The sequence below is a fragment of the Mustela nivalis genome (assembly GCF_964662115.1).
Source record: "Mustela nivalis genome assembly, chromosome: 13".
Lineage (NCBI taxonomy): Eukaryota > Metazoa > Chordata > Mammalia > Carnivora > Mustelidae > Mustela > Mustela nivalis.
In genome coordinates this window covers 16,735,653-16,761,094 of record NC_139032.1, presented here as the reverse complement: position 1 = coordinate 16,761,094, position 25,442 = coordinate 16,735,653, and the positions used below count along the sequence as shown (strand labels likewise).

The following is a 25,442-nucleotide window of genomic DNA, read 5'->3' as shown; positions in this document are numbered from 1 at the left end:
AGAGAGAGAAAGAGGGAAGCAGGCTTCCTGCGGAGCAGAGAGCCCGATGCGAGGCTCGATCCCAGGACCCTGAGATCATGACCTGAGCCGAAGGCAGCAGCCCAAACCACTGAGCCACCCAGGCGCCCCTGTATCTCTGATCTTAATGTACCAATGGGCTTCAGTATTTTTCATGGCTATTTATGGTAGTAGAGTTGTTGTTGTTGTTGTTGTTTTCCCTGACTTTTGATGAACCTGGGACAATCCTGACTTCTGCAGTATACACCGGAGGATGGTAATAGCTATAGTAAACAAATGCTAGTAAGTTCCTTTAGTTCAAAGATGTCCAAACATGCAGTGGGGCTTGACTGTTGGTATGGTGAGGAGTTAGGAGAAGCAGGACCCATATTCAGAATGATGTCTGTACCGAAGAGTGTGTCCTGAAGCTGCTTGAAAGCAAATCCAATATGTAGAGGCATAGATATCTAAAAGAGACACTTGGAAAATGTTGCCACAGTGAGCAATGACAATTCTTAAGACTTCTTTGGTGTTTGTCTCCCTGCCTCCCTCCATCCCCCCCGTCCTTTTTTCTCTTCCTGAAGAAGCTATGTGGACAGCCAAGCCCATGATATTGATTATACACTTTACTATTTCTTGAATCATTACTGTGTGTTGATCACTGGGGGGGGGGGGACTAGGGAGACAAATACAACCATAGTTCCAGGCTCAGGGGATTATAGTCTTGAGGAAGAATTAGGTGAAATGACTGTTGTACGAAGCAGAGGGAATGTCTATCCTGGGGATCTATCTGCCACCAAAGCAGCCTCATCATACTGGTCTGGAGAGAGCCTGCTTCCTAGGCACTTAGTAGAGCAGTGATGGGGCTATGCATTCAAACACTCAGTCAGCCACCAAGTCTTAAGGGCTCCAATCAGAGGAGCATTGACTAAAAACACAACAGTCTTCCAACGCTCTATGCTAGAAATTCCCAGTGTTTTAGCAGATTCTCATTCCGTTCAGATGCTTGTTATTTCCCTATTCATTCAGCTACCGAACATTAATTGAGTGCCTACTATTTTCCTTGCCCTGTGATAGGTAATGGAAATACAAAATGAGTATTTCATGGGGCTTCTCGAAATACAGCCCCTCTATAGAGAGATAGAGATTTGTAAATTAATGTCTTAAAATGTCGCAGGTGCTCATGGAAGTTTATACAGAGCCCAGAGGAACATGAGGAGGAACATGAGAAGGTTAATTCTGGGAAGTGGTCAAAATGCCTTCATGGAACAGTTCATCCTTGAACTGACTCTAGGAATATGAGGAGCTGTTTGATCAGCAGATGGAGACGATGGGTGTGCAGAAGGGGATGCAATTGCAGCCATCAAAGACACCATTTTCATCGATGGGAAAGCCCTTTTAGTGTCCAGGTAACTGTTTCTTGCACAGGGTACAGGGCATCATGGGAAGAAGATGCTACAGAGCTGGCTCTATGGCTGGACCATGGATGGTTTTTGTGTCATGGGAAGGAGTTTGGTTCTTTTTCCTATAGACCCAAGGGGTAACTTGAAGGTGGTAAACACCTTCTCTCCCCATCCTGCCACCAATGGGCTCCCAACCACAGGAGATACTGGGAGGTCACTCACCTTGTGATGGGGCAGTCAGTGCACTCTTCCCGAGTTGGCCCCCAGCACTTGGCACATGAGGCTTCACAGACTTGGCAGTGGCCATGCTCATCAATGTATTCTCCTAGGGGAAAAAAAATCCAATTGTTTACCTCATTCCTACATGGCAGTGCTGCCTGGGCTGTCAGTCTGAGAGCAGCCAGATCTCTCTGTGGCTGCCTAAAAGCAATGGAAACAACCCGGCAAGGAGACCTTGAATGGCTTCAGTTGCCGCTCCTAAATCCTGACCTTACAATAACAACTGCTCCTCTCCCAAGGGCCTTGGAAGTTGGAACCTCAAAAACTTATGAGGCAATGACATAATTTTGGATCTAGTCAACACATGTTACATATTTTATGAGTAGAGAGAAGCCAAGGGGGGCTTCTCACAGGACCCCTTTACTGATCCCCTTCTGACTTTTCTGTTAAAGGCTGAAGGTTCCTGGACCTCAGAGACCCCACTTACAGTCTTGGTTCAAGTCAAGCAACAAGCAGGACCCACCTGCCATTCTGGGGGTGTTGCGGTTACTGGTTAAGAAGGGGGAGTTGAGGCTTGGCTAATGTCTGACAGATGTGAGCTGCATCTCACCCTGAAAGAGTAACAGTGAAGAGATAGCCAGAGAATTCTTCATTTAATTGGAAAGTTTATCTCTCCCAAGGAAAAACACATAGGAGGTTTTTCTACAGAAGCAAGTCCAACCTTACAAACTCCTTATGACCATTTAAGAAATTACTGTCCTAGTAAAGATGGTGGAGACAGGCTAACTTCTTTGGAGGTGATAACCTAGTGATAAACCAATGATGGGTCTCTGCTCGTTGAATTCAGTCCTCTACTCAATGCTACCCACGTCCTCCCCTCCCATTGTCCTAAAAGAAATCGACAAGTTTCTTCAGTCTGATCCAAAGAACTACTTGATATTGTTTGGAAATTGATCATGCTCAGAAAATATAGTTTCAGATTTCAGCAGAATCACCCCACCCCCTGTAAATATGTCTGAACATTGTTGACCTGGGCTTCAGCCAGAATAGTGAGGTACCAGTTACTCATGCATGGTTTAACCAAGTCGTCTTACTGAAACTCTGAGGTTTGCTGCCTGATGTATTGTATTTGCTTTGAAGCTCTGGAAACACAGACTTGACTGGTGAGAAATGGAGGAAAGTCCACCCTTCTGCATTGTCCCATAGCTTTACTGAATTAATGCAGTTGGGAGAGGTAAACCTTACGTACATAATTCTTTCCGTTGCAGCAGACCACAAAAATGAAAATGAAGAGTAGGTAGGGTTTGTCTTTTGATGTAGAGGTAGTCTATTTTGTTAACTAAAGGGGAAAGGACATATACAGAGCAGTGCAATTATCTAACATCGGCACACCCTTCCCATCTTAGACTCTGCTCTTCTCTTTGTCTTCCAGTTGTTGCCAAGGAATTGGATATATAACTTTTAGGATGGAGCCATGGTTCTTAGCTCAGGAGTGACTCCTAGTTGCCGGAACCCCGAAACAGTGCATCCCCAATTGGAGCAAAGGATGTAAACATGCAGTTCATTCACTGCACAAGGTGACTGCCCCAGAGAAGTGGGCAGACATCCAGCCCAAGTTCATCTCATCAAGCCATGCACTCTGGTGTTTGCTGCTTCTGCCTCTGCAGGAGATGCCTTTTACTAATTCACACAGAGATATTAAAATGGACTAGTTGCATTCTTGGCCATCAGGAAGAAAGCTTGGTTTCCAAAGCGAAATAAAGGCTGGGACTTCTGTCTTGTAGGAGTGGGTGATTTCAAGTTGAGACTGTGCTCACTCAATGGAGGCAGCATATTTATGCGGCCTTTTATGTATTCAGGTTCCCCATTCCACTTCTTAATTACTGTCCTTGCTATAATCTCTTCTACTTTTGGCATGGTGTGACCTTTGCCACAACCAACTGAGCAGTAATTATCAGTCCAGACGCTAGCAAGAAAGGAGCAGAGGATCTAGGACAGACCTGCTAGGAAGAAGTAGGTCTTGCCTACCTTGCCAATGCTTGTCCTTTGTGTTTATGGAGTTGGATGGTAGCTACACATCTTTCAAAAGTGTGCCCTGAATGGAACAGCAATGAGGGATGGGTTTCCCAGAGGCTTCTAAACCCAAAGAAAGTGTATTCTAGAGAATGTAGGATCATAGATTCTTCATTCATTGATTCATTCATTCATTCTGTGGATATTCTTTGAACATCTAGGTGTTAGGTATTAGGTGAAATTTAGAGATATACAAAATGAAAAGAACCTGCTCTTGGGTTCTCAGAAATTTTTGAGGAGAATTATTTGTAAAGAGATAGTTATAATTCAAATGCTAGCCAGGAGACTTTTTGACTTCCTTAGACAGACTAGATTGGAACAGAAGAGCAAGGCATACACTGGACTCTGCTAGACCTAGAGGCAAAGGCTGTTACTTTGCCTCGGCATCCATGCCTGTAGGAACCAACACAGTGATTGGTTTTCCTAATTCCTGAAATCCGTCCACCTTAATCTCCATGGTGTCTTAGATCCACTGCTAGGCTAGGAGTTCAAGCTAAATGCTCCTTGCTCTGCTAAATCAAATGCTATTTAGATGGTTCTGGGAGTTATTCCATATCCATGCCCAAAGCATCCTTTCTAATTACAGAGGATACATGGCTAGGTCAAGCGAGTGTTTTTCAGATAGTACTGTGAAAATTTAGAATTCTCTAGATCTCTCATTTGCCTCCTCATTGGTTTCCATAAGCCAGTAGGTGGCACTGATACCTTGGCTTTGTACTTGATCTGCTCAGCTGGAATGGCCTTGATTGGCATTCAAAAAGGGTCACCTTAGATACAATCGTCACTTGAAATCACCCTGTCTCTGAGACCTCAAATAACCTCTCCAGAATACCCTTCTAATGACCCACTATGACTCTAGTTTACCTGCTTGATCACTCTTCCATTCATCTGTCCAGTAGCCCCTTGCATTTCTTACTGGGACTAGGCCAAAACTTCCCAAGACCCAAGTTCTACTCACTCTTTCTCAGAAGGTGACGTCACTACCTCATTTGCTGATAAGATACTGAGATTCTCTAGGATCCTTTTTCTCGATGCCAAAATCCCTCTCTATCTTTTCTGTGATTGTTCACTTGTATTTTTTTTTTTGTAATTTTATTTTTTTTCAGTGGTCCAAGATTTATTGTTTATGCACCACACCCAGTGCTCCATGTAATACATGCCCTCCTTAATACCCACCACCAGGCTCACCCAGCCCTCCACCCTTCTCCCCTCCAAAACCCTCAGTTTGTTTCTCAGAGTCCACAGTCTTTCATGGTTCATCTCCTGCTCCGATTTCCCCCAACTCACTTCTCCTCTCCATCTCCCATGTTATTCCTTATTCCACAAGTAAGTGAAATCATATGATAATTGACTCTCTCTGCTTGACTTTTTTCACTCAGCATAATCTTTTCCATTCCTGTCATGTTGACATAAAGGTTGGGTATTCATGCTTTCTGATGGAGGTGTAATACTCCATTGTATATATGGACCATATCCTCTTTATCCGTTCGTCCATTGAAGGACATCTTGGCTCTTTCCACGGTTTGGTGACTGTGGCCACTGCTGCTATGAAATTGGGGTATAGATAGCCCATCTTTTCACAACATCTGTATCTTTGGGGTAAATACCCAGTAGTGCAATTGCAGGGTCATTCGGTAGCTCTATTTTTAATTTCTTAAGGAATCTCCACACTGTTTTCCAAAGTGGCTGCACCAACTTGCATTCCCACCAGCAGTGTAAGAGGGTTCCCCTTTCTCCACATCCTCTCCAACACTTGTTGTTTCCTGTCTTGTTGATTTTGGCCATTCTAACTGGTGGTATCTCAATGTGGTTTTGATTTGAATCTCCCTGATGGATAATGATGATGAACATTTTTTCCTATGTCTGCTAGCCAGTTTGTTTGTCTTCTTTGGAGAAGTGTCTTTTCATGTCTTCTGCCCATTTTTTGACATGATCATCTGTTCTCTGTGTGTTGAGTTTGAGTTATAGATCTTGTATATCAGCCTTTTGTCTGTTCACTTGTGTTTTCTCTCTGTGGAAGGTATGTTGCTCCTCGCCATTTTCAGCTGTCCATCTAGTGCTCTGGACCTTTCTTTAGGATGCTTCTTCCCCAGTCTGTCTTCAATCATTCCTTCACATCTCCCATCATCCTCTGATCTACAAAAATTCTCCCTAACCTAAGAACTGCCCAAGCACTTTTCTTCCCAGATAACTGATTCTGAAGACATGTTTTCCCCTTCTACCATTTGGACACAAAATGAAAAAAACCCTCATAACCTTGAAGCTTACGTGAGTCAGCATAGGACAGTTAAGCTGTGTATTTCTCTCAAGCCTGCATGCCTCTTAACTTTAGAGCAAGTCCTGGCTTTGGAACAGATGAGAACAGAGGGACTTGTCCTGATTTCCATAATTATGTAGATGTCCAATTACTTACATAAACAACTGTCCCCAGCCCCAGCCCTTCCAGGCCCAAGTTTTCCACTGCACATTTGAAACCCAAAAAAAGGCAGACTCCAAGGACATAGTGAAGTTGCTTTCTCTCTCTCTCTTTTTTTTTTTTTTTTGGGGTTGCTGGAGCAGCAAATTCTTGTCATCTGTCTTCATTGCACAATGAAACTAAATGTTTATGACAGGCGTGATATACAAAATTCTTGGAAAAAATCACTTTTAGCACAGACTTCAAGGGCCAATATTTTGTTCTCCACTTCATCCTACAAGCTCTTCCTTCTGGTGTCTTCATCTATTATTCAGTCCAAATTATCTTTCTACTGTGATAAAAAAAAAATCATTCCTTTCTCATCCCATCCTATAATAGTTCAAAGGACATGGAGGAAGTGATGTCTCATGGGGAAAGAGGTGATGTCCCAAAAACTGAAGACACAGTTTAAGAATTAATATTTGTCCATTGAAAAATTTACGAATAAGTGGCTTGCTGTGCTTGTTTCTCCTCCTGATAACATTGAACAACATGTTTGTGTTTGCAAATCTAAGTCCCAACATGATCACGACTCATTATAATAATAATTTTTAGGCAGACATGACCAGGAGAACTTCCATTTCTCCTGCAGAAATGCTAGGCTTTCTTTTGCACTTTGTAATATCTTTTTTGGATTAGGGCCACATATGTTATAATATTTGGGCAAATACACACACACACACACACACACACACACAAATGAATAAACACAGAAGTAGATAATGATATTAGTGGAGAACAATTTTTTAGCAAGGGTGATTAATAAGAGAAAATAGGAAGAGCATCTGATGAGAAATCAGCCATGTGTGGTTTTGATCTGGTGATTTTGGTGAGCCGTCTTGGATACTGAATTACCTGTAGGCTTCTGTGTATGTGTTTTCTCACTCAGATGCCCAGAATCACAGTGTGTGACTTTCATGACTCTACAGCCACAGGCGCTAATCAAGTAACACTATTTCTTTGCAAGGATGCCAATACCCAGTTTCCAACTTAAGATACTGCTGTGTGAAGACAGTTCTCATGAAAAGAAATCCATGCATTTATTACTTTTCACCAGCTATAATAAATACTCAGTAGTAATTTCAAGTTATATACTAATGAAATAATTCAGTTTTTAAAGCCTTGTTGAGTGTGACATTTTACAGCAAGTCTCAAAATATGAGGCCATAAAGTGAGACTGCAGAAGCTTTACTTATAAGTCTACACAATTATTCAGCCTTAAAAAGGAAGGAAATTCTGACATGTGCAGCAACATGGATGAATCTTGAAAATATTACGCTAAGTGACATAAACCTGTCCCAAAAGAACAAATGTTGTATGATTCCGTTTATATAAGTTGCATAGAGTAATCCGATTCAGAGGGACAGAAAGTAGAATGGGGGTTGGTAGGGGATAAGGGGAAGGGGAGGATGGAGTTGTTGCTTAATGGGTACAAGGTTTCGGTTGGGGAAGATGGAAAAGTTCTGGAGACAGAGGAATGGTGGTGTTGGTTTCATTATGATGTCAGTGTAATTAATGACACAGAACTACACACTAATAAGGGTTAAAACAGTAAATTTTATCTCTTATGTATATTTCCCCTCCTCCCCAACACACACACATAAGTCTGCACACTGAGTTTGTTCCTTACGAGGTCAATACTTAATTTTAATAAAAAACCTCAGGATGGTCTGCCCTTTGAGGATGAGTCCAAAGAGCACCAACCACCTGGGGGAGCCAGTTTGTTGAACCGAATCTTGGGAGATGTCTTGTGATAATGACGATCAATGGATACATGGGTAAATCCATCAAAATGGAGACACGTCGTTGATGGAACACTGTTGTTTCTTTCTTGTTTTGTTTTTGTTTTTTTTTGTTTGTTTGTTTTCCCTTGGGGAAACAAATGCAGAATAAACATTAAGCAGCTAGAAGGAGAGATCTGTTTCCACAGCCCGGAGATGTCTGGGGGCCACCACTTTTCTATTTTGTCCTCTCAACTGTGACTTCTGCTTTCCCTCCCCCACAGGCTTTTCTGATGGACAGAAATTATCCTTCCTAGTCCCATTGCTTTTTTATTTTTCCTTTTATTCTTAGGTGCTGGTGTTCACCTGCATGGTTTTGCAGATGTTCTAAATGCTACTCTGGCCCCTGCCCTACCATGGGTTGACACTCTTACAAAAAGGAATGGATCCTAAATTGTGGATCCAACACACTTGCAAATGTTTGGTTTCCTTTAGTCTGAGGAGCAAGGAATTAAGAGCTGATCCTTTTCATGTCCACCATAGTTTGGGCCCTGACCACAGTCGGACTGCTAAAAAAAATGCAACCCAAGTGAAGTCTTGGCCCGCACACCTGACTGCAGTGGTGATACAGTGCTCACACAGGCTCCCATCCATCGACAACTACCCTATTACGAGTACCATTCTATGGGATGTTTAATCCAGACAACAGCCCTTTTTTCAATGAGAAACTGAGGCTTGGAGAGATGCCATATCTTGTGTAGATTAATGCAGCGAGGTAAGGGACAGAGTTGGGTTGTGACCCAGGTGGGTCTGAGCCTGAGGCCATGCCCTCTCTGCAGTATTTTCCTGGTACAGATTCATTTCCCTTTTTGGTTTTCCAAGTAGGTTTTTCTATTTATAAAAAGAAAGAACTTGAGCACAAACCTCATCTAAACCACTTGGTGAGGTAAGGGTATCAAAAAGGAATTCACTGTGGGACCAAAAAAAAATAAAAAAGAGGAATTCACTGTGAAAACAAATGAACTTAGAGCAGGCACAGTGAACAAAGCAGGTTTACTCAATGATTGAATATGCCCTCCAAATTTATTTCCTCTGATAAAATGGTCACTATTTATTAAGAGGCAACTCTATTTATTGGATTGAGATTTTACAAGCAGTTCTTTCTGTCTACTAGGTTTGAAGCTCCTATGAGGAAACCAAAAGATGGTTTTTTTTGGAGTGGGTAAAATAGTTTGTGGGAGCTCTGCACAGGGATTTTCTGTACTGCTTAACTGCTGTCCAAAAACAAAATAAACTGTCTCCTCAGAAATAGCTTATAACCAGAATTATAGCAACCTCTCTCAGGTCCTGCAATTGATATGAAAATCTACTATAGATGGATTGGTTCCTGTAGATCTGTTCCTCCACTAAGAGAATTTTGCATTGCCTCTATGTTTATGGAAAGTCCATGCAAATCCTAGCTTAAGGATGACAAAATTAAAACACTGAACAGTTGGTTGCAAAACCAGATGAGAGGGACAAATGGCGTGAGTGTGATTATTAGCTGCAATTAAACGAAATAAAGCCCATCATCCAGTCTGTAGAATCATGAGTACTTCCCCGTGAGCATGGTATGGTAGACAGAGTCCATTTATACCCATCTGAGGTGTGTAAATGTCTTGCCAGTCTTTATTTGATGGGCTGTCTTCGTTATTCCTGCAAGTGAGCCTAGAATTTCTGTAGGTTCTCTAGTGCACTCAATCCCCCTACACCTTGGGTGTGATGTTATCCCCCAATGCTCCTGCCATTTGTGGCTGCTGCGGGACCACTCTCCTGGGGGAAACTGTACAGTATCTGATGCATTCACACAGTGAGAGGATTGGGGGGTTCAATACACAGTGACAGAAGTAGGTGACCATCCTTTGAAAGAAAAACTCGTTTACTTTCTGGAAAACATTGCTAATAACCTGAGGGAGGTCACCCTCGGGTGAGAGGCACTGAAGCACACTAACTGAGAAAGCAAATGACTTGGAAGATCAGGCCATAGGCAGAGCTCTTGTGTGCACCCCCGTGAGCACTGTGCTGTGGAGCCCGAAGCGCTGTCTCACATCCTCCTCTAGAACTGATGAAGGGTGGCAGGTGACTATAGGACCCTTGGGCATTCCAGACATGTTTGAACTAAACAAGGGTCCCAGCATGCAGATCAGATCACTTAAAGCCCAAAGGCCTTCCCGAGGAGCTTAAAACCTTCAAAATGTTCCCTGTGGTGGAGGGAATCCTGAAACACAGGCATAAGGATGGGACTTGTTACCACCCGCTTTCAATTCTATGATGACCAAAAGAGCCTCCCTAGCCCTCATTTATTACTTGCTCTTAAACCTTTCAAAGTAGCTGCTGTCCCTTCCTCTCTGCCAGGACCCCAGGGGAGGGAACATCCTCAAATTACCGTTCTGCTCTACCACTGTAGCCGCACGCTGCTGGAAGAGCTGGCTTCGTGTTTCTTCTTCCACACTCCCTTAGTCTTTCCTCAGAGCCAGCCTGCAGGTCTAAAACATTGCAGCCTAAACGCTAATTAAGAGAAAAGAGAAGCTCCTGGAAAGACAGGGAATTTGCATTCTGAGACCTAGGGCTCCCTCTGCCCTTAGCTGGTAATTGACTGTAGCTGGTAATTGACATTCAGTGTTTTATTGGGTCATCATGAACAGGCAGTGGAAGCTGCCTTCTAGGAGCTCTGTTGGTTTGCCTAGTGACAGGTCTGAATGAGCAGGACACCCAGAACCCCTCAGCCCCTTAGTGATTGAGCAAGCATTTGATTATTCGGGATGCCATATGTTTTATTGAGAGTAACCAAACTGTGCTTTTTTAAAAAGCCCAAGTGTGGACATAAAAAAAAGAAACAAAGTTTTCAGGTGCCCACTGGGTACCAGCATTGTAGGAAGCACTGGGCTGGGAAAATACACACATTTTGGAATCATCCGCACTCCGAGTTTGATTTGGGCTTCCTCCTCCAGCTGTCTGATGTTAATGAAGTCACAGAGTTCCCTGACATTCTTCTTCCTGAACCATGGATCCTGTCTTAGAGAATGTGGTGAGGATCAAGTGAGAAAATGGACCTGAGCACCTAGCACAGTGGGTTTCAGAGTATTAGTGATAATTATCAGGTATTCGATGGTCTCTCATGAGCCTCCAATAATAAGGGGGTGGGAGGTGCTGTCCACTCCCTTTGGACCAAATAAGGAACTTAAGCATCAAAATGTTCTCTCTCGGAACATGGTTCAAACCCTGGTCTGCTTGGATCCCAAATTGTGCCTTACCTCACCCCCCTGCAGGGACTGGAAAACTCTACTGGCTGCCTTTGGTGATAGCAACGGGGGCAACCACTGTTATTGACCCTGTAGATGGAGAGCCACGACCTCTCAACGCAGCTCAGCTGCAAGTTACCACCCACGCAAGCTCGTCTTTATAAGCAGCCCTTCCGCACTAGCCTCCCTGCACCAGAGCCCAGCGAGGCAGCGTTTCCTGCCCTCTGGAACCTCGGCAGCGCCCTTTCCAGGCTGCTGAGGTACGACTCTGTCAGAGACGTAGGTGAGCCTCTGTAAGCTGGGGACACAGGGGGCTTCCTTCCTCCTGGCGGAGTTACGCCGAGTCAAGTGCAGGACATGGGGTTCTTGGCCCCGCTGCGGAGCTGGTACCATGCTTGGACTGACTACCTGCTTCTCCTTTAGGTGAGTGTCCCAGGATGGACCGTGCTTCCTCACTTGGGTGGGAGGGGGGCATTGGGACAAGCTGCAGTTTCCTCCCCTCAGTGAGAGGGGAACACATAAGCAGGTGAAAATGAAAACGGGCAGTGTTGTTTGGTTGTGAGTGTGTGTGTTCTGTGAGCGGGGAGGGGGTGGGTGGAGGAGCCTTGAGGCAGGAGGTCCCAAATCCCCAGGTGTAGGAGACCGAGTCCCAGGTGCTTCCTGCCTAGCGACCTCCTTCTACATGGTTTGCATCCCATTAGAACTTTAGGTTCTGTCCGGAGCATGGAATCTGGGACTGAAACCTCCCTGGGCTCTATCATTGAATGCTGCCTCTCCACCCCATAAAGATTCCTCTCACCACCACCTCCCTCCCACGTGCTTAGATGACTGTGGGCCCTGCTCTGCCTGCCCTGGGGAGAAACATGACACAGGTGAAGTGCATGTACCTGGAACCAGCTGTCCTGGATGTAAATCTTTAGGGCTTCCTCGTGCTAGTCCTATAAGCTTGCAAAGCAATCTAATCTCCGTCCACTCAACTGGAAATAATCACAGCTGTGTCATAAAATTGTCCAAAGGTTTAAATTAGCTAACATGTAAAAAAATGTGCTTTGAAAGCTACCAGCCCACAGTAAGTGCTCAGGAAAATTAGCTGTTGCAACTCCTCTGAGCACAACCAGGTCCCTTAGTATCAGCAGCACAAGAGAATTTAAAAACAAACAAACAACCTTGAGAGACCACCAAGACTCAACTCCCTTCTTACTGTATGGGTGGTTTTGAAAAATTTATTTATCTTTTCTCCAGCTTTATAAAGCAAGTTCAGCTGCCCCAAACTTCATAGCTCCCTGTTCTTTACCTGCCTAAGAGCAGGTGATAATGTCCTGCCTTCTACTCTGATTGGCTTAGGACTGCATGATAAATATAAAAATATCTCGAAAAGATTTTCTTCCTCTCCCACGGTTCAGGGGTCACTTAGAAGAATGGACTCCAATTGGATCGACCATTTTGTTAACTTTTAACAACTCAACAGGTGTGGACCTGTACGATTAGGACCAAAGTGCAGTCTGTTCTAGCCAAGAAAATGGCAACCCTCTGTCCTTTCATTCTCCACCCCAAGTCCACAGTTCTAGAACTATTAGCTTGGTAAAAAAAAAAAAATTGTGGGCACCCCAAACCAATATTTGACAGAAAAGGCAGGTCAGCTATTCCTCTGCCCAGGATTATCCCTCCTTGCCTTTTGGTGACATTGCTTAGGAATAACATAAAATTGTGACTTTAACTGGTCTTTACTCTGCTTTTAACACAGTGGTCAGGAATCGGTTATGAATTAATTTGCACAACTTCAACATAAACCCGAGAGACGTCTCTTAGGCATTATTATTATTTTCAAAATATTTTACTTGTTTATTTGACAAGTAGGCAGAGAGGCAGGCAGAGAGAGAGAGAGAGAGAGAGAGAAGCAGGCTCCCTGCTGAGCAGAGAGCCCAATGTGGGACTTGATCCCAAGACTCTGAGATCATGACCTGAGCCGAAGGCAGAGGCTTAACCCACTGAGCCACCCAGGCACCCCAAGCATTATTAATATGAGACGGTACTGACCCGACCAGAAAATTCCAGAATATTATGATTCAATGTGCTCTTTTCTTACCTTGTGCCTTAATGCCTTGCTATCTCCTCTAGGTGCCTAGTGTGCATTTCTGCACCCAGTCATGCCACAGAGAGCCTGGTTCTACAGTGAATTGAGCCCTGCATCCCTCCACCATTTAGACCCGAGAACTTGCCTTCTCAACCTACTCAGGCAGAAGTCCTATAGAGAAGAGAGGAGGACCTCGCAAAAACCCTTGCATTCCGCCAGAGACCAACAGCTCGAGGAAGTCTATAGGAGCCTCCAGAACAATTCAGCTCCCCTGGGAAAAGAGCCAGATTGGCTGGAAGGCAGATACCTCAGTATTTAAGGTAAGTTCGAAATCTTGCCCCTTTGGCCTAACCTCCACTCTCTCTCGCCTGGCTCACCCTGAGCAGACTTTTGGCATCTCCCCAACGGACCATAGCACCTTCCTGCTCTGGTTACGTTGCTGTCTAGGGGTTGGGGTCTCTTCAACACTTGTAGGGAACAGGTAGTCAAGGCAGAGATCTGGGCCCCCTTTTTAGGGCCTTAGGGCCCAGCCCTTGGCTCAGTCCGCAGCTACCAGGCAGCAAGGGGGGGTTCAGTGTCCAGAGCTCAGAAGTCTGAGACTCCCTGGCAACCCAGCTCCCGTGATCTGTGCAGGCAGAACTGGTGAGTCAGGCTCTCCTCCCCTTCCCAAACTCCCCGCAGGGGCTGTCTGACCTGCTTTGACTCCTTTTTGCTTTCAGCGTTGTTCCTGATACTCATCTTAACCTGATTTTACACGGTGTGATGTGCCTGGGGCCCCAAACCTTTCCCAGAGAGGGCTGATTCCTCTCTCCTGTTGCAGAGATGGGCAGGGAGGGGCTACGGAAGAGCTGCCTGTGGGCTCGGGAGAGCTTGAATGGTCTTTTGCTTATGCAATCTTTCAGCGTGATGAGGTTGTAATTTTCTAAAGATGAATTTGTGAGAGGCCCACATTTTCTATGGGATGAAAACAAGCGCTTTCTACGGTAGCGTGAATGATGGAAAGATACATCATACATCTGCCAAGAAGATCTTGTGGTGCTGGGTGATTAGAAGCCCAGGCCTTGAGTCAGAGATAAGGGAATCTTCTTTGGGAAAGCTAGGTGGTTTCTTGGTGCTTCCACATTTTTAAAAAATAATTTATTTATTCATGAGAGACAGACAGAAAGAGAGGCAGAAGGAGAGGCAGGCTCCCCGTGAAACAGGGAGCCTTATGTGGGATTCAATTCCAGAACCCTGGGATCATGACCTGAGCCAAAGGCAGTGGTTTAACCCACTGAGCCACCGAGGTGCCCTTGGTGTTTCCATGTTTCCAGAGCAGCTTAGAGTGATGAGAACTGTTCTCATAAGGATGAGAAGACTGAGTTTCAGAAAATTAGCTCATCGGCCCAAGGTCACTGAATCGGTGCTAATCAGAATAGTGCGTCCCATATGCTGTGAATTGTCCTGAACGCTTTACACAGATGCCCTCTCTTCTTACAATAATAACCCCATGGGCTGCATTGTGGATCACCGTGGGCCTCATTTTTCTGTTGTAAAAGTTGAGGCAACGAGTTACTAGATGAATGATTATTCTTGTGGCAGAGCTGGGACCTAACCTCTCAAGGTCACCCTCTACCCGTCTAACTGGGGTTTTGCTCCACTCCTTCTCCCCAGAAAGTGGTGGAGATGGGGTTTCATTCCAGGTCTGTCTGACTTCAGGTGTTGTGTGTACTTTCCACTATGCTGGAAATCCAAATAATTGGGGTATGTGTGTGTCTGAGTGACTACAGGATAAGTTCAGAATAGGCCGTCCTAGACCTCTCCCTCATGCAACCTGTAACTTGCTTGCTTATTATTTTCTGGAAGCTGTGTCAGAAGAGCTCCGCGTGTACGCTTCATGAGACCGACAGATTCGGCTCACATATCGAGGAACATAAGCTGATGTAGAATCAAGTGTTCAAAATCTAATGGCTGCATAGAGCAGCTGGTTCTGATTGCAGTCTTCCCAGAGGATGCAGCCATTTCTTGTTCATTTGGGGGTCCCCATGGCTTTGCTACATGAGTAGAAAATTGTTCTTAGACTTGATTTGTGTTTAGGGGGGCGAAATTCATTAAAGTTCTCTGTACTGAAACAAAATTGACTTGGGCCTGAAAAAAGGTGGATATGGTTAGGTGGACAAGGGGAAAGTAGAAAATATTTTAGGAGAGTAGAACAAAGGATTGGAGGTGGAAATAAGCATGAGGTCTCTGACCCAGACCAGGGATTGTATTGACAAGCAGAAATAGAGTTTGAGCAAATGGAAAATGAGTTTGGATGGAGGATGGAGATAGGCCATGGAACATCAGACAAAGATGCGTCAAGTGGGTGTGGTTGGCCGAAGAGAGTCATTGGCCATGTTAGAAAAGAGTCAGTGATGGGAACACATTTGGTGGAAGATCACCCTGGTGAAGTGAAGTTGGATGAATGGGAAGGGACAGCTGGGAATTCAGCTAGGAGATGGCTTCAGTAGGCCAGAGTGAGGGGATGGAGCTAGAGTAACCAAAATGGTCACGATACGGTGGTTCCCACAGAATATAGTCCCAGGATCTCAGGGAGGGCTGAGCTTTGGAGCACATCTGCTCTAGCAGCCTCCTTTCCCCTCCCTCCCAGGGATCAGGCTTAATTGTCTCCATAACATTCTAGTCTAGTGATTTCCCAGTGTTTGGGCGAAAATGGAGAGGCATGGAGAACTCCCTACTGCTTCTTCCGCTCTTGGAGAACTGCATCAGAAATGTCTCCGTATAAGGCCAAAACTGTCCTTCTAGGGAATTTCATACATTGGTCATTTCAAAAGAAAGTAATAGATGCTCTAAGTGAAAAGCACGATATTTGTGGGAATAGTAGAACAAGTCAGAAACTGAGTCCAAGGCTCAACCAGGATGGGTTTGAGCAAGTCAGGTAAACTGAGTCCTACATCTGCAACAGTGGTGACAGTCCATGTCCTCTTTTGTACTCTGGTCTGTTTGGATGGTCAGTATGGCTTGTGGCAGTGTTTTAGAATCTTCAAAGTGCCTCATCAAAGAAAGGGACATAAGGCTTTTAATGTTCCATGGAAAGGTATGGAGTACACTTGAGGGCAGAGAAAGTGGGATCCAAATTCCAGCTCTGCCACTTTCCGGCACTGTGATTGGGGTTCCTGTTCTGACCCGCATTTCCACCGCTGCAAAATGGCACAAATACAGTCCTGTCTCGGGAAGGTGTGACAACCAAATCTGATCAGACATGTGCAAGCATGTAGCACAGGGTCTCCCTGACCTATAATAAATGATGAATCAATACTATTACTATTATTGATTACATGATGACTGCATATAGGAGATGAGTGAAAGAAGTGGAGTGCGGTCCATGGCCTTGAACTTGAGTGACTAAAGAGACAATGGTAGTATTGATGGTCTGAGAATGGGAGGGAAGCTGATTGTGACGATCTGGCAGATGTTTTGAAACTGCAACTCCTGGCATGGCTCTTATGTTTATACACATGCCACAGGCACTCTTTTGACAGTGGCTGTTTTTTGGGCCCGCTCCATATCGAGCGGCTGGGCTCCCTCTCTGACACCCGCGTAATGAGAGTTGATGGACTCAAACATAGTGCAGGCGTTCACAGCCCATTCTGCCTACAGCCATGCCATAAACCAGCGGGAGCTTGTCGCATTGTTACCAGATAGAGTGTCCTGTTGAGATGCCAAAAGGGTGAAAGAAATGTCATCACCTATGCATTCCTATGGAGGGGCCATCCCATTCGTGGCCAGGACAACTGTTTTGCAGAAAAGTCATGCATCTATAGACACTGAGACAGAAAACCCATGCAGAAGGAAGGTACATTGTCACAAGGGGCATATATCCCAGTGGTTTCAGCTGCTTATTTGGATTTTGTGATCTTACTAAAAGGTGGTTTTTCAGTTGGTAACCAAGTCTTTCATAAAGGATCAGGGTGAAGGTGCATGCTAGTGGGGGCAGTGCTTCCCCCTTCCAGGGGGAGTGTCTTCTACCAACCAGGCTAAGTGCTAGTGAGGTAAGGGCTTGAGTTTGGTAACTTCTAGTGTTCAGGAGCAAGAGCAAGGTTTGGAAAGTCCTTGAAAGTTTCTTCAGACAAGCAGATCTCCACCTAGGAGGTCCCCTTTCCCCAGTGAAGAAGCCAACCATAGCGTTTATACAACTTACCCCAAATCACACAATTTGTCTTATTCTTTCTTCCTATCCAACTATCCTGAGGTGGGTTGGGGGGGGACCATCATTGTGAGACGATGCAAAAAATAATGGCAAAGCTATACCCAGACACCATCGATGATGCCATTTCTAGGTGGGGAAAGGACTTGCTATTAGAAGGATATTGTAGTAATATTCAATGAACTCTTCTCCCATGGTAAATGCCTAGTTCTCTATTCCAAAACGTCTTCTGCTTCCCTGTGTCCGAATTATCTTCCATAAAGTGGAAGTACCTGACAAGCTCTTCACAGTCCAGCTCCGTCTCCTGAGTTCAATAATTCTGTATCCATGGCCCACCAGCCTCTGTACATGTCTACTTTGCAGGTATCTCTAACTCCACATGCCCCACAAGAGGAAGCATCTTACTCGGGTACCCGTATCCCTGCTCCGGTACCCGTATCCCTACTCTACTCCGCATCTCAGGGAGCGTTTCCAACCATCTACTCAGGAGAGCGCGCGTAGGGAACTTCTCTGCTCCAACCTTCCCTACATCAAATCTCACAATTTCTGTCCACTCTGTCTTATGAACGTCTTGAGTTCTATCCTCTCTTCCCTGTGTCCAGCACCACTGCGTGAATCCTATCTCAAGTGGGGGATTTCTCTTCCATGTTGGTCTCCTGGGTTTGTTATCTGCTCTACCCATCTCATCCCATTCTGTAACCAGAATGATTTTTCACCAATTCAAACTTAATACGAGTCTTCCACCTAAGATTTTCCAGTGCTGCTCCCTCAGTACAGAATAAAGCCCCAAAGAACGAGTGTCTTCAAATTTTGGCTCTTGCTTCAGTTTCTAGCCTCTCCCCTGCTGCTCTCATTAACAACAACAACAAAAAAAGATTTTATTTACTAGAGAGCGTGAACGCAAGAGCATGAGAAAGGGAGAGGGAGAAACAGGCTCTGTGTCAAGTAGGGAGCCTGATGTGGGGCTTGAGCCCAGGACCCTGTGATTGTGACCAGAGCTGAAGGCAGATGCCCAACCAACTGAGCCACCCAGGCCTCCTGCTTTTCCCCTTGTAAGCTGCAGCAGACTCTTTTGGTGCCCAACACACAGGGCTCTACCATGTTAGTGTGCAGAAACCAGCTTCCGGGAAGAGCACCTGCTTGTAAGAGTGTGAGACCTTCTCCAGTGCCCCAGAAGCCTGTTCTGATGAGTCCACATGGCCGGCCAGAAGAACCAGGTTGCTGATGCCTAGAAGTTTTTCTCAGCTGGTGATGGGGATTTGGTGATTGGAGTCCACAGCTCCATTGCCCCTCCAGTGAGATAACGGAGGCCTGTGTTCCATACCATTTTCCAGAGTTTCCCTTGAGAACTGAGTTCTTGTCACCCCCGTGGTAGCTGACTTGACAACACAACTTTCATCGGCTATTGTTTCTTTCTGCTCTCACTTTCTCACTCTACCCCTGGCATGTTTTTTTTTTTTTTTTAATATTTTATTTATTCATTTGACAGAGATCACAAGTAGGCAGAGAGGCAGGCAGAGAGAGAGGGAAGTAGGCTCCCCGCTGAGCAGAGAGCCCGATGTGGGGCTTGATCCCAGGACCCTGAGATCATGACCTGAGCTGAAGGCAGAGGCTTAACCCACTAAGCCACCAAGGTGCCCCCAAAGACCACTTTTGAGGGAAGAGGTGTGAATGTCAGTGGGTGGTAGACACCCCTACCCTTGGCATTTTTGTTCACCTCCCAAATAAACCTCTGTACTTGAGTCTTTGTCTCAAGTGTGACTGGGGGATAACTGAGGCATATCTCTAGGCTCCGGCATTCCCACGGAACTTCTAATTCTCCACACCCATCATGTCCATTCCCACTTAGAATATCCCTTTTGTTTGTTTCTAATCCCTTCTCTGTTCTCCCAGAAAACTTCTACTCCTTTAAAACCCAAAGCTGCCTCCACTATGAGCTTTCTCTGAATCTTTTGTTCCATGCTATTACACAGCTGATTTTTTTTTCCTGTGCTCTCGTGCTTTATACATATTTGTAATTTATTCTACATATCAACTGATACTTCTTCCCACATGTGTCTCCTCCTTGGAGCTAGGTGTTCTCTGAGATCAAGAATAATTTCCCACGATCTGGACCACTAGTTGCCATGTGAAAAAGTGATTACAGCATTTTGGTGCATTAATAGATGGATACGTTTGGAGTTGGGAATGCAAACGAGTTATCTGGTAGCTGATAGCTCCATGGGAATATATTCGTGAACATTCAATATGGTTACGTATTTATTTTTAAAAGATTTATAGAGACAGTGTGAGTGGGAGGAGGGGCAGAGGAAGGAGGAATCCCCAAGCAGATACCCTGCTATGGGGGGAGCCTGGCACAGGGCTGGATCCCAGGGCTCTGAGATCATGACCCTAGTCGAAATCCGGAGTCGGCTGCCCAACCCAGTGAGCCACCCAGGTGTCCTACAGTCAACATGGTTCTTGAGCGCCTACCACACACCAGGCACTATTCCATATATTTGAGATACGATACTGGGCAAAACACAGGTTTCCTTTCTGGTGGAGCTGACATTACAGCACAGGAGATAGTGCATGATAAATGCAATAAACTGGCACACTTTGCATAGTTAGTGTGGTTAGAAGCTAATATAAGCCATGGGGGAAGGGGGCGGAAGAGAACAAGCAAATGAAGGTGCCGGCAAGGAGTGGGAATCAGAATGCAGGTTGTAAGTAGTTGAGTGTAATAGGATCTAGAACCCACAGCAGTAGAACGCCGGAAGAGTGTGATTAGGCTGGAGTCGTTCTGAAGGTTAGTTGACAAGGTTAATTACCAACATGCAGTACAGTGATCTTGCCTCCAGTAGGATAGACATTGGTGCTTCAAGTACACAAGCCCTATTCTATCCAGGCTTGTAATATCCTTAGTTAAAAATGACTGCTTTCCTAGACATGTGCTCCCCAGGCAGATTGCCTTCTGTGAATCCAATTTTTAATGCAAAATGTCTTTGCAGCACAGAAGTGCCCTGCCAGTTTATTACAGTTTGTGGAGAAAAGGCTACCAGTAGACAAAAGCATGTTAGTGAGGGGTGCTAGGCTTGAGATACGGTGGAGGGGTGAAGGAGACTGGGGCTTCTGCATGGAGGAAAGCAGACATTATCCGCTCAATTCACATCTCCTTTATCAGCAAAACCATTCGGGTTGAAAGGAACAACATTGCATGGGCGATCACAGTGATTGCGCTGTACCTAATGTACTAATAATACAATGAATTTATCTTTTGAACTTTCTCCAAAAGAATCACAGAGTAGGGGGTTAAATGGTATCCAGGGGTATAAGAAGAATTTTAGGAATTGACGATCTCAATAGGCTGGCAGAGATTCTAGGGGAGATAATGGCTCACCGTAACAAGAGGCTCTAAAAATAAAAATCTGAAAATCTGTCCACAAAGGATCTTGGGAAGGAAGGACAGGCAAGAGGCCCTTCAACCAGTACTGCGTTGCAGAGAACTCTGCCAAGTTTGGTGTCTGTCAGGAGGCTAGAGCCATCAGGGTGTCCAGCTAGGAGCCCCCACATCCACAAGAGATGGGATGCCAAGGGGGCTGATTATAATTTTTAGGGCTCCCTGTGCACATGATAACATCCAGATCCTTACATGGTACATTCACACTCAACCCTGGGCTGCACTGTTAGCTCGTCTCTCCCACTGTGCCTCAGCTCCTCACACTTGGGCTCCAGTAAGGAGAAACTCCTGGAACTTTCTAGGTGTTCTAGGCTATTTTGCACCTTCCTGTCCCTTTCCAGTCCCTTCTTCCAGCTGTATCCTTTCACTCCTGCCTCCTGAGGACTGACTACCCACTCCGTGACATCTGTATAGAGCATTTCCTTGCCTTTCTTTTCATAGCACATCAGGGCATTTTCCTGTAGCATTTGTCTGTCTTGGTCATGTTATAAAACCCATACAGGCAAAGTTCCTCATTACATTATATCCCATGTGCACGACTTGGCATATAGTAAGTGTTCAAGAAGAGCTGAGTAGATGAATAGAGCTAATGAATTAGTGTAACAAAAGAGTAGCAGGAAGCATTTATCAATCCAGTGTACATTTCCTTAGTAATTCAAAGTATACCACATAGCAACCTTCTCACGACAGTGGATTATTATTTCTATTTTTCTAATGGCTCAGAGAGTTAGGCAGTCTATGTGAGGGTGTTAAACTGAATAAGGGGTCCCAAAGATAGCCAGATCCTCAGCCTTGGGACCTATGCATGTCACAGTCTACATGGTAAAAGGGATTTTTGCAGATGTGATTAAGCTAAAGATCGTGAGATGGGGAGATAACCTTAGATTATCAAGGCAGACCCAAATATCCTTAAAAAGAGGAGGTAAAGGGAGACTTTATTGCAGAAGAAGGGAAATAATGACCTCAGTAGAGAGCTATCTATCTACAGATGCAAATGTTGGCTTTGAAGATGGAGGAAGGGGCCACAAGCCAAGAAATGCAAGGCAGACAGTGCTAGAAACTGGGAGAAAAGGCAATGTTCTCTCTCTTACTCTTGGGAGAGGGGTTCGACTGACACCTCAGCTTCTACCCAATGAGACCCATTGCTCACTTCTGACTTCCAGAACAATACATATGTATTGTTTTAAGCCAAACATTGTAGTCATTTCTTATAGCAGCTAAAGAAACTAATATACCAAGATTCCAAATGTCAGTCGGGAATAGAAGATGTCTTGACCTGGGAGCTCTGCCATTAGGAGCTGTGTGGTTTTGGATGAGTCTCCTTTAACTTCCTAGTCTCAGGGAAGAAAGCCACGTGGGACCCAATTTGCAGGAATAGTATCATGCAATACCCTTGTTATGTTTTTGTAAGGTGGGCTGAGGGGCCCCTGATGCTTACCTCAGGATTGCCCTTGTAGGTAGGACACTTCCAGAGAGAGGTAGCTGGAAGCCGAATCCCCTGTGCCTTGCCCATCACCCAGATGTTTCACAGCAGTCCCGCTGGGCGGGGTGGGTGTGGGGGGGTCACAGGGAGCATCTTGCAGCCCTGAGAGAGCGGAGGCTGTGATGGGATAGGGAAAGGGGTTTCCTCTTGCTGAGGGGAGGAATAGCACCTTGCATCATCTTTTTGAAAGCTCAGCAATGGTGTCATTATTATTTTTAGAGGAGGAAAATGAGCAGTAGGGAAATTAAGGACTTTAACCAAGGTTACGTGGTTAGTGCTGAGCTGGGCCTAGAACCCATATCCCTCTAGTTTAATTACTAGGTTTGCGCCTCTTATCAGTACCGTGGTTCTCAGGGTGGGACGAGCAGCATTAGCGAGATCTGAGAATTCATGAGAGATGTGAATTCTCAGCTTTTATCGAGAACTTACTGAATCAGAAATCCTGGGGGTGAGGGGGTAGGGAGCAGGAATCTGCATTCAAACAACTTCCCCAGGGGATGGTGAGGCCTGCTCAAGTCTGAAAGCCACTTCTCTCTGCTGTTCTTCTTGGCGTCCTTGGGAAGGCTGATGGCCATGTTGGCCCAGGCTCAGGCCGCTTGCTTCTCTAAGTCACCACTTAGCACAAGCAGTAGAAAGTGGCCAATGTGCAGGGTGCAGGAACGTTCCAGGTTTGCCATCCTGAACAGTGGCTAAGGTATAAGGCGTTTTGATGGAGGGCTTTGGAGAGAGGAGGAGGAATCAATCCAGCACAGATTGAGAAATTCTGACTGCCTAGAGAGTGACTTTGACCTGAAACCCTTGGTACGACTCAATACCCATCAGCTGTCTTCTGTTTTCAGGTTGTCTGTTAAGCTAGCCTCAGGCAACAAAAGGAAACTGACGTTTCTGCTGACATCATAGCTACATATTTAAAGCATCTGCTTGTATCTGAAATTCTGGGGGCTAGATAGGGTCCCTGTGTTCTTGGAGCTTACACACCGGAGAATGAACCTCAACGATGAGAAGCCTGGAGGACACGCATCACAGCATGGGCAGGGCCTGAGTTCGATTCCGGATGAGGGTTTCAGGCCTCTGTGTTCTTCCAGCCTCACTGGGCAACCTTGGACATTCTTGAATGATCTATCTTTGAGGTTCTTTTCTGGTACAGATATTAGAGGTCACGTTGCCCCAGTCCACCCCTAGAAAGCTCTCCTGGCCTGAAGATGTCTGGCCACCTCCTCACGCTGTGTTCTCTGGGAGCAGTGTAACATAGCTCTCCATTCTAACTCAGTGTGTTTGATTCCCCCAGAGCTAGAGGGGGGAGGTGGCAGGCTGCTTAAAAGCAAAGGAACAGCAAGGTCTAACCTAGTCATGAGATAGTAAACTGAGGTGTACATATTTTGGTGGGAGGAAAAGAATCTCAAGATGAAATCTTTCTAGGCAGTAGCCCTAAAGAAATAACAGTGAGTCGGGCGAATGGAGAAAGACTGTTGGCGGCCATTTGTTCCTCTGGGCTCACTCAGCTGCTTCCAACATAGTTCGCAATGTGCCGGCAAAGGGTACATCTGCTTGACAGTTACCCGGCCAGGGACTGAAGTTTTTGGTCTTACCTCATGTCATCCTATCCTCTCGGTCCTCAAGCTGGAGTCAAACCCACCGAAGCACCAAAGCCTTACTTATCCCGCCTTTACTGTTGTGCCACAGTATTTTCATCCATCCATTCATTCTTCGACTCATTCAGAAACTAATTAGGAAGCAAGTGTTACGGGCCAGTAACGGGGCTAAGTGTGAGGGATACAATGGGTGAGAAAAAGCAAATGTCCTTCCCACCCTCGTGGAGTTTACAGGCTGGGGTGGGAGCCGGACATTTTAGAGAGAGCGCATGAGTGGGGGGGGGTGGTGGGCAGAGGGAGAGGGGGAGGACCTCAAGCAGATTCCCTGCTGGGTGCAGACCTGGGGCTCCTTCTCAGGACCCCGAGATCATGACCCTAGCTGGAAGCAAGAGTTGGGGGCTTAATGGACTGAGCCACCCAGGTGGTTCGGGAGATACTAATAATCCTGAGTGGGAAGGAGGAAAGAGGAGCGGGAGAAGGAGAAGAAATTGAGAATGAGGGGTGTGTGGCAGAACTTCCGGGGTGTTACAGACCTTAAAGGGTCCCGTCTTTATCCAAAAGGCAACAGATTTCAGCAGGAGAGTGTTGTGATCAGATCTGCATTTTGAAAATACCATTTTGGCTTCTTTGGAAAGCCGGGGGCTAAAGAGGGTACAGGAGAATTGTTCGCAGATTGCTTTCGGCAAGTGGTGATGGTAGCTAACCTTGTGTGTTAGTGGAAAGGATGGAGGGCAGATCTGTTTGAAGAAGTACAATGAACAGCATTTGGTGATAGTTCTAGAACAAGAGGGTAGGATCAAGGATGAATCCAGTTTCAGCTTAGGCAATAATACTGACACATACTGGGTCTAATACATACAGACACTTTTCTGAGTGCTTTAGTCATTGTAAGTCTTCACAACGTCCCTAGACGAGAAATATGATTGTTATCCTTATTTACAAATGGGGAACCAGCGGCACAGAGAGATTAAGAGTATTTCCTTAGATCACACAGCTAGTAACTGACAGTATCATGATTTGAATCTAGGTAGTCTCCCTTCGGGTTCTGTGATTGCAACTATCTCTTAACATTGTAAATTAACATTGTAACATTGAACTATCTCTTGGGAAAAAAAAAAATGAAGAGAGACTCCTTTAGATGGACATGGATGGAAACCTACTTAGTAAATTATGCTAGGTTCAGCCCAGTCTCCACTCTTAACTACATTAAAGAGCAGGGACAGTGGGAGATCTGCCTGGCTGGAAGGATTTGGATGCCTGGGATGTGGAAAGAGCAGGAACAGGGGCAGCTGTGCTGCTAGAGGAAGGGGCATGGAATCAGAAGGTGTGATTAATCACGTGATGGGAAGAGAGCAATTGACACTCTAGTTCTCTGATTCCTGCCCTTGAAGAGGGGGGCAACCCCGCTGAATTGCTAAGTAATGGACCCAGCAGGCATAGTTCAGTGCCTGACCTGAAGTAGGTGATCAGTAAATGATACATACTCTCTTTTTTAGTTGAGGTAGAGTTGACACGCAAT

At 45.4% G+C, this 25,442-nt stretch overlaps 1 protein-coding gene and 1 long non-coding RNA gene across 3 annotated transcripts in view; one reads left to right on the top strand and one right to left on the bottom strand.

Annotated features, from left to right (window-relative positions):
* PCSK5 (proprotein convertase subtilisin/kexin type 5) overlaps positions 1 to 25,442 on the bottom strand; it is a 449,308-nt gene that overhangs the window by 103,564 nt on the left and 320,302 nt on the right. For both annotated transcript variants that reach the window (XM_082694464.1, XM_082694465.1), the window contains exon 21: positions 1,623 to 1,725. In XM_082694464.1, the coding sequence (XP_082550590.1) occupies positions 1,623 to 1,725 (103 nt within the window). The remainder of the gene's footprint in view (positions 1 to 1,622; positions 1,726 to 25,442) is intronic.
* LOC309845964 overlaps positions 11,365 to 25,442 on the top strand; it is a 60,370-nt gene continuing 46,292 nt past the window's right edge. The window contains exons 1-2 of the long non-coding RNA XR_014301628.1: positions 11,365 to 11,572; positions 13,268 to 13,543. This is a non-coding gene — a long non-coding RNA (uncharacterized lncRNA). The remainder of the gene's footprint in view (positions 11,573 to 13,267; positions 13,544 to 25,442) is intronic.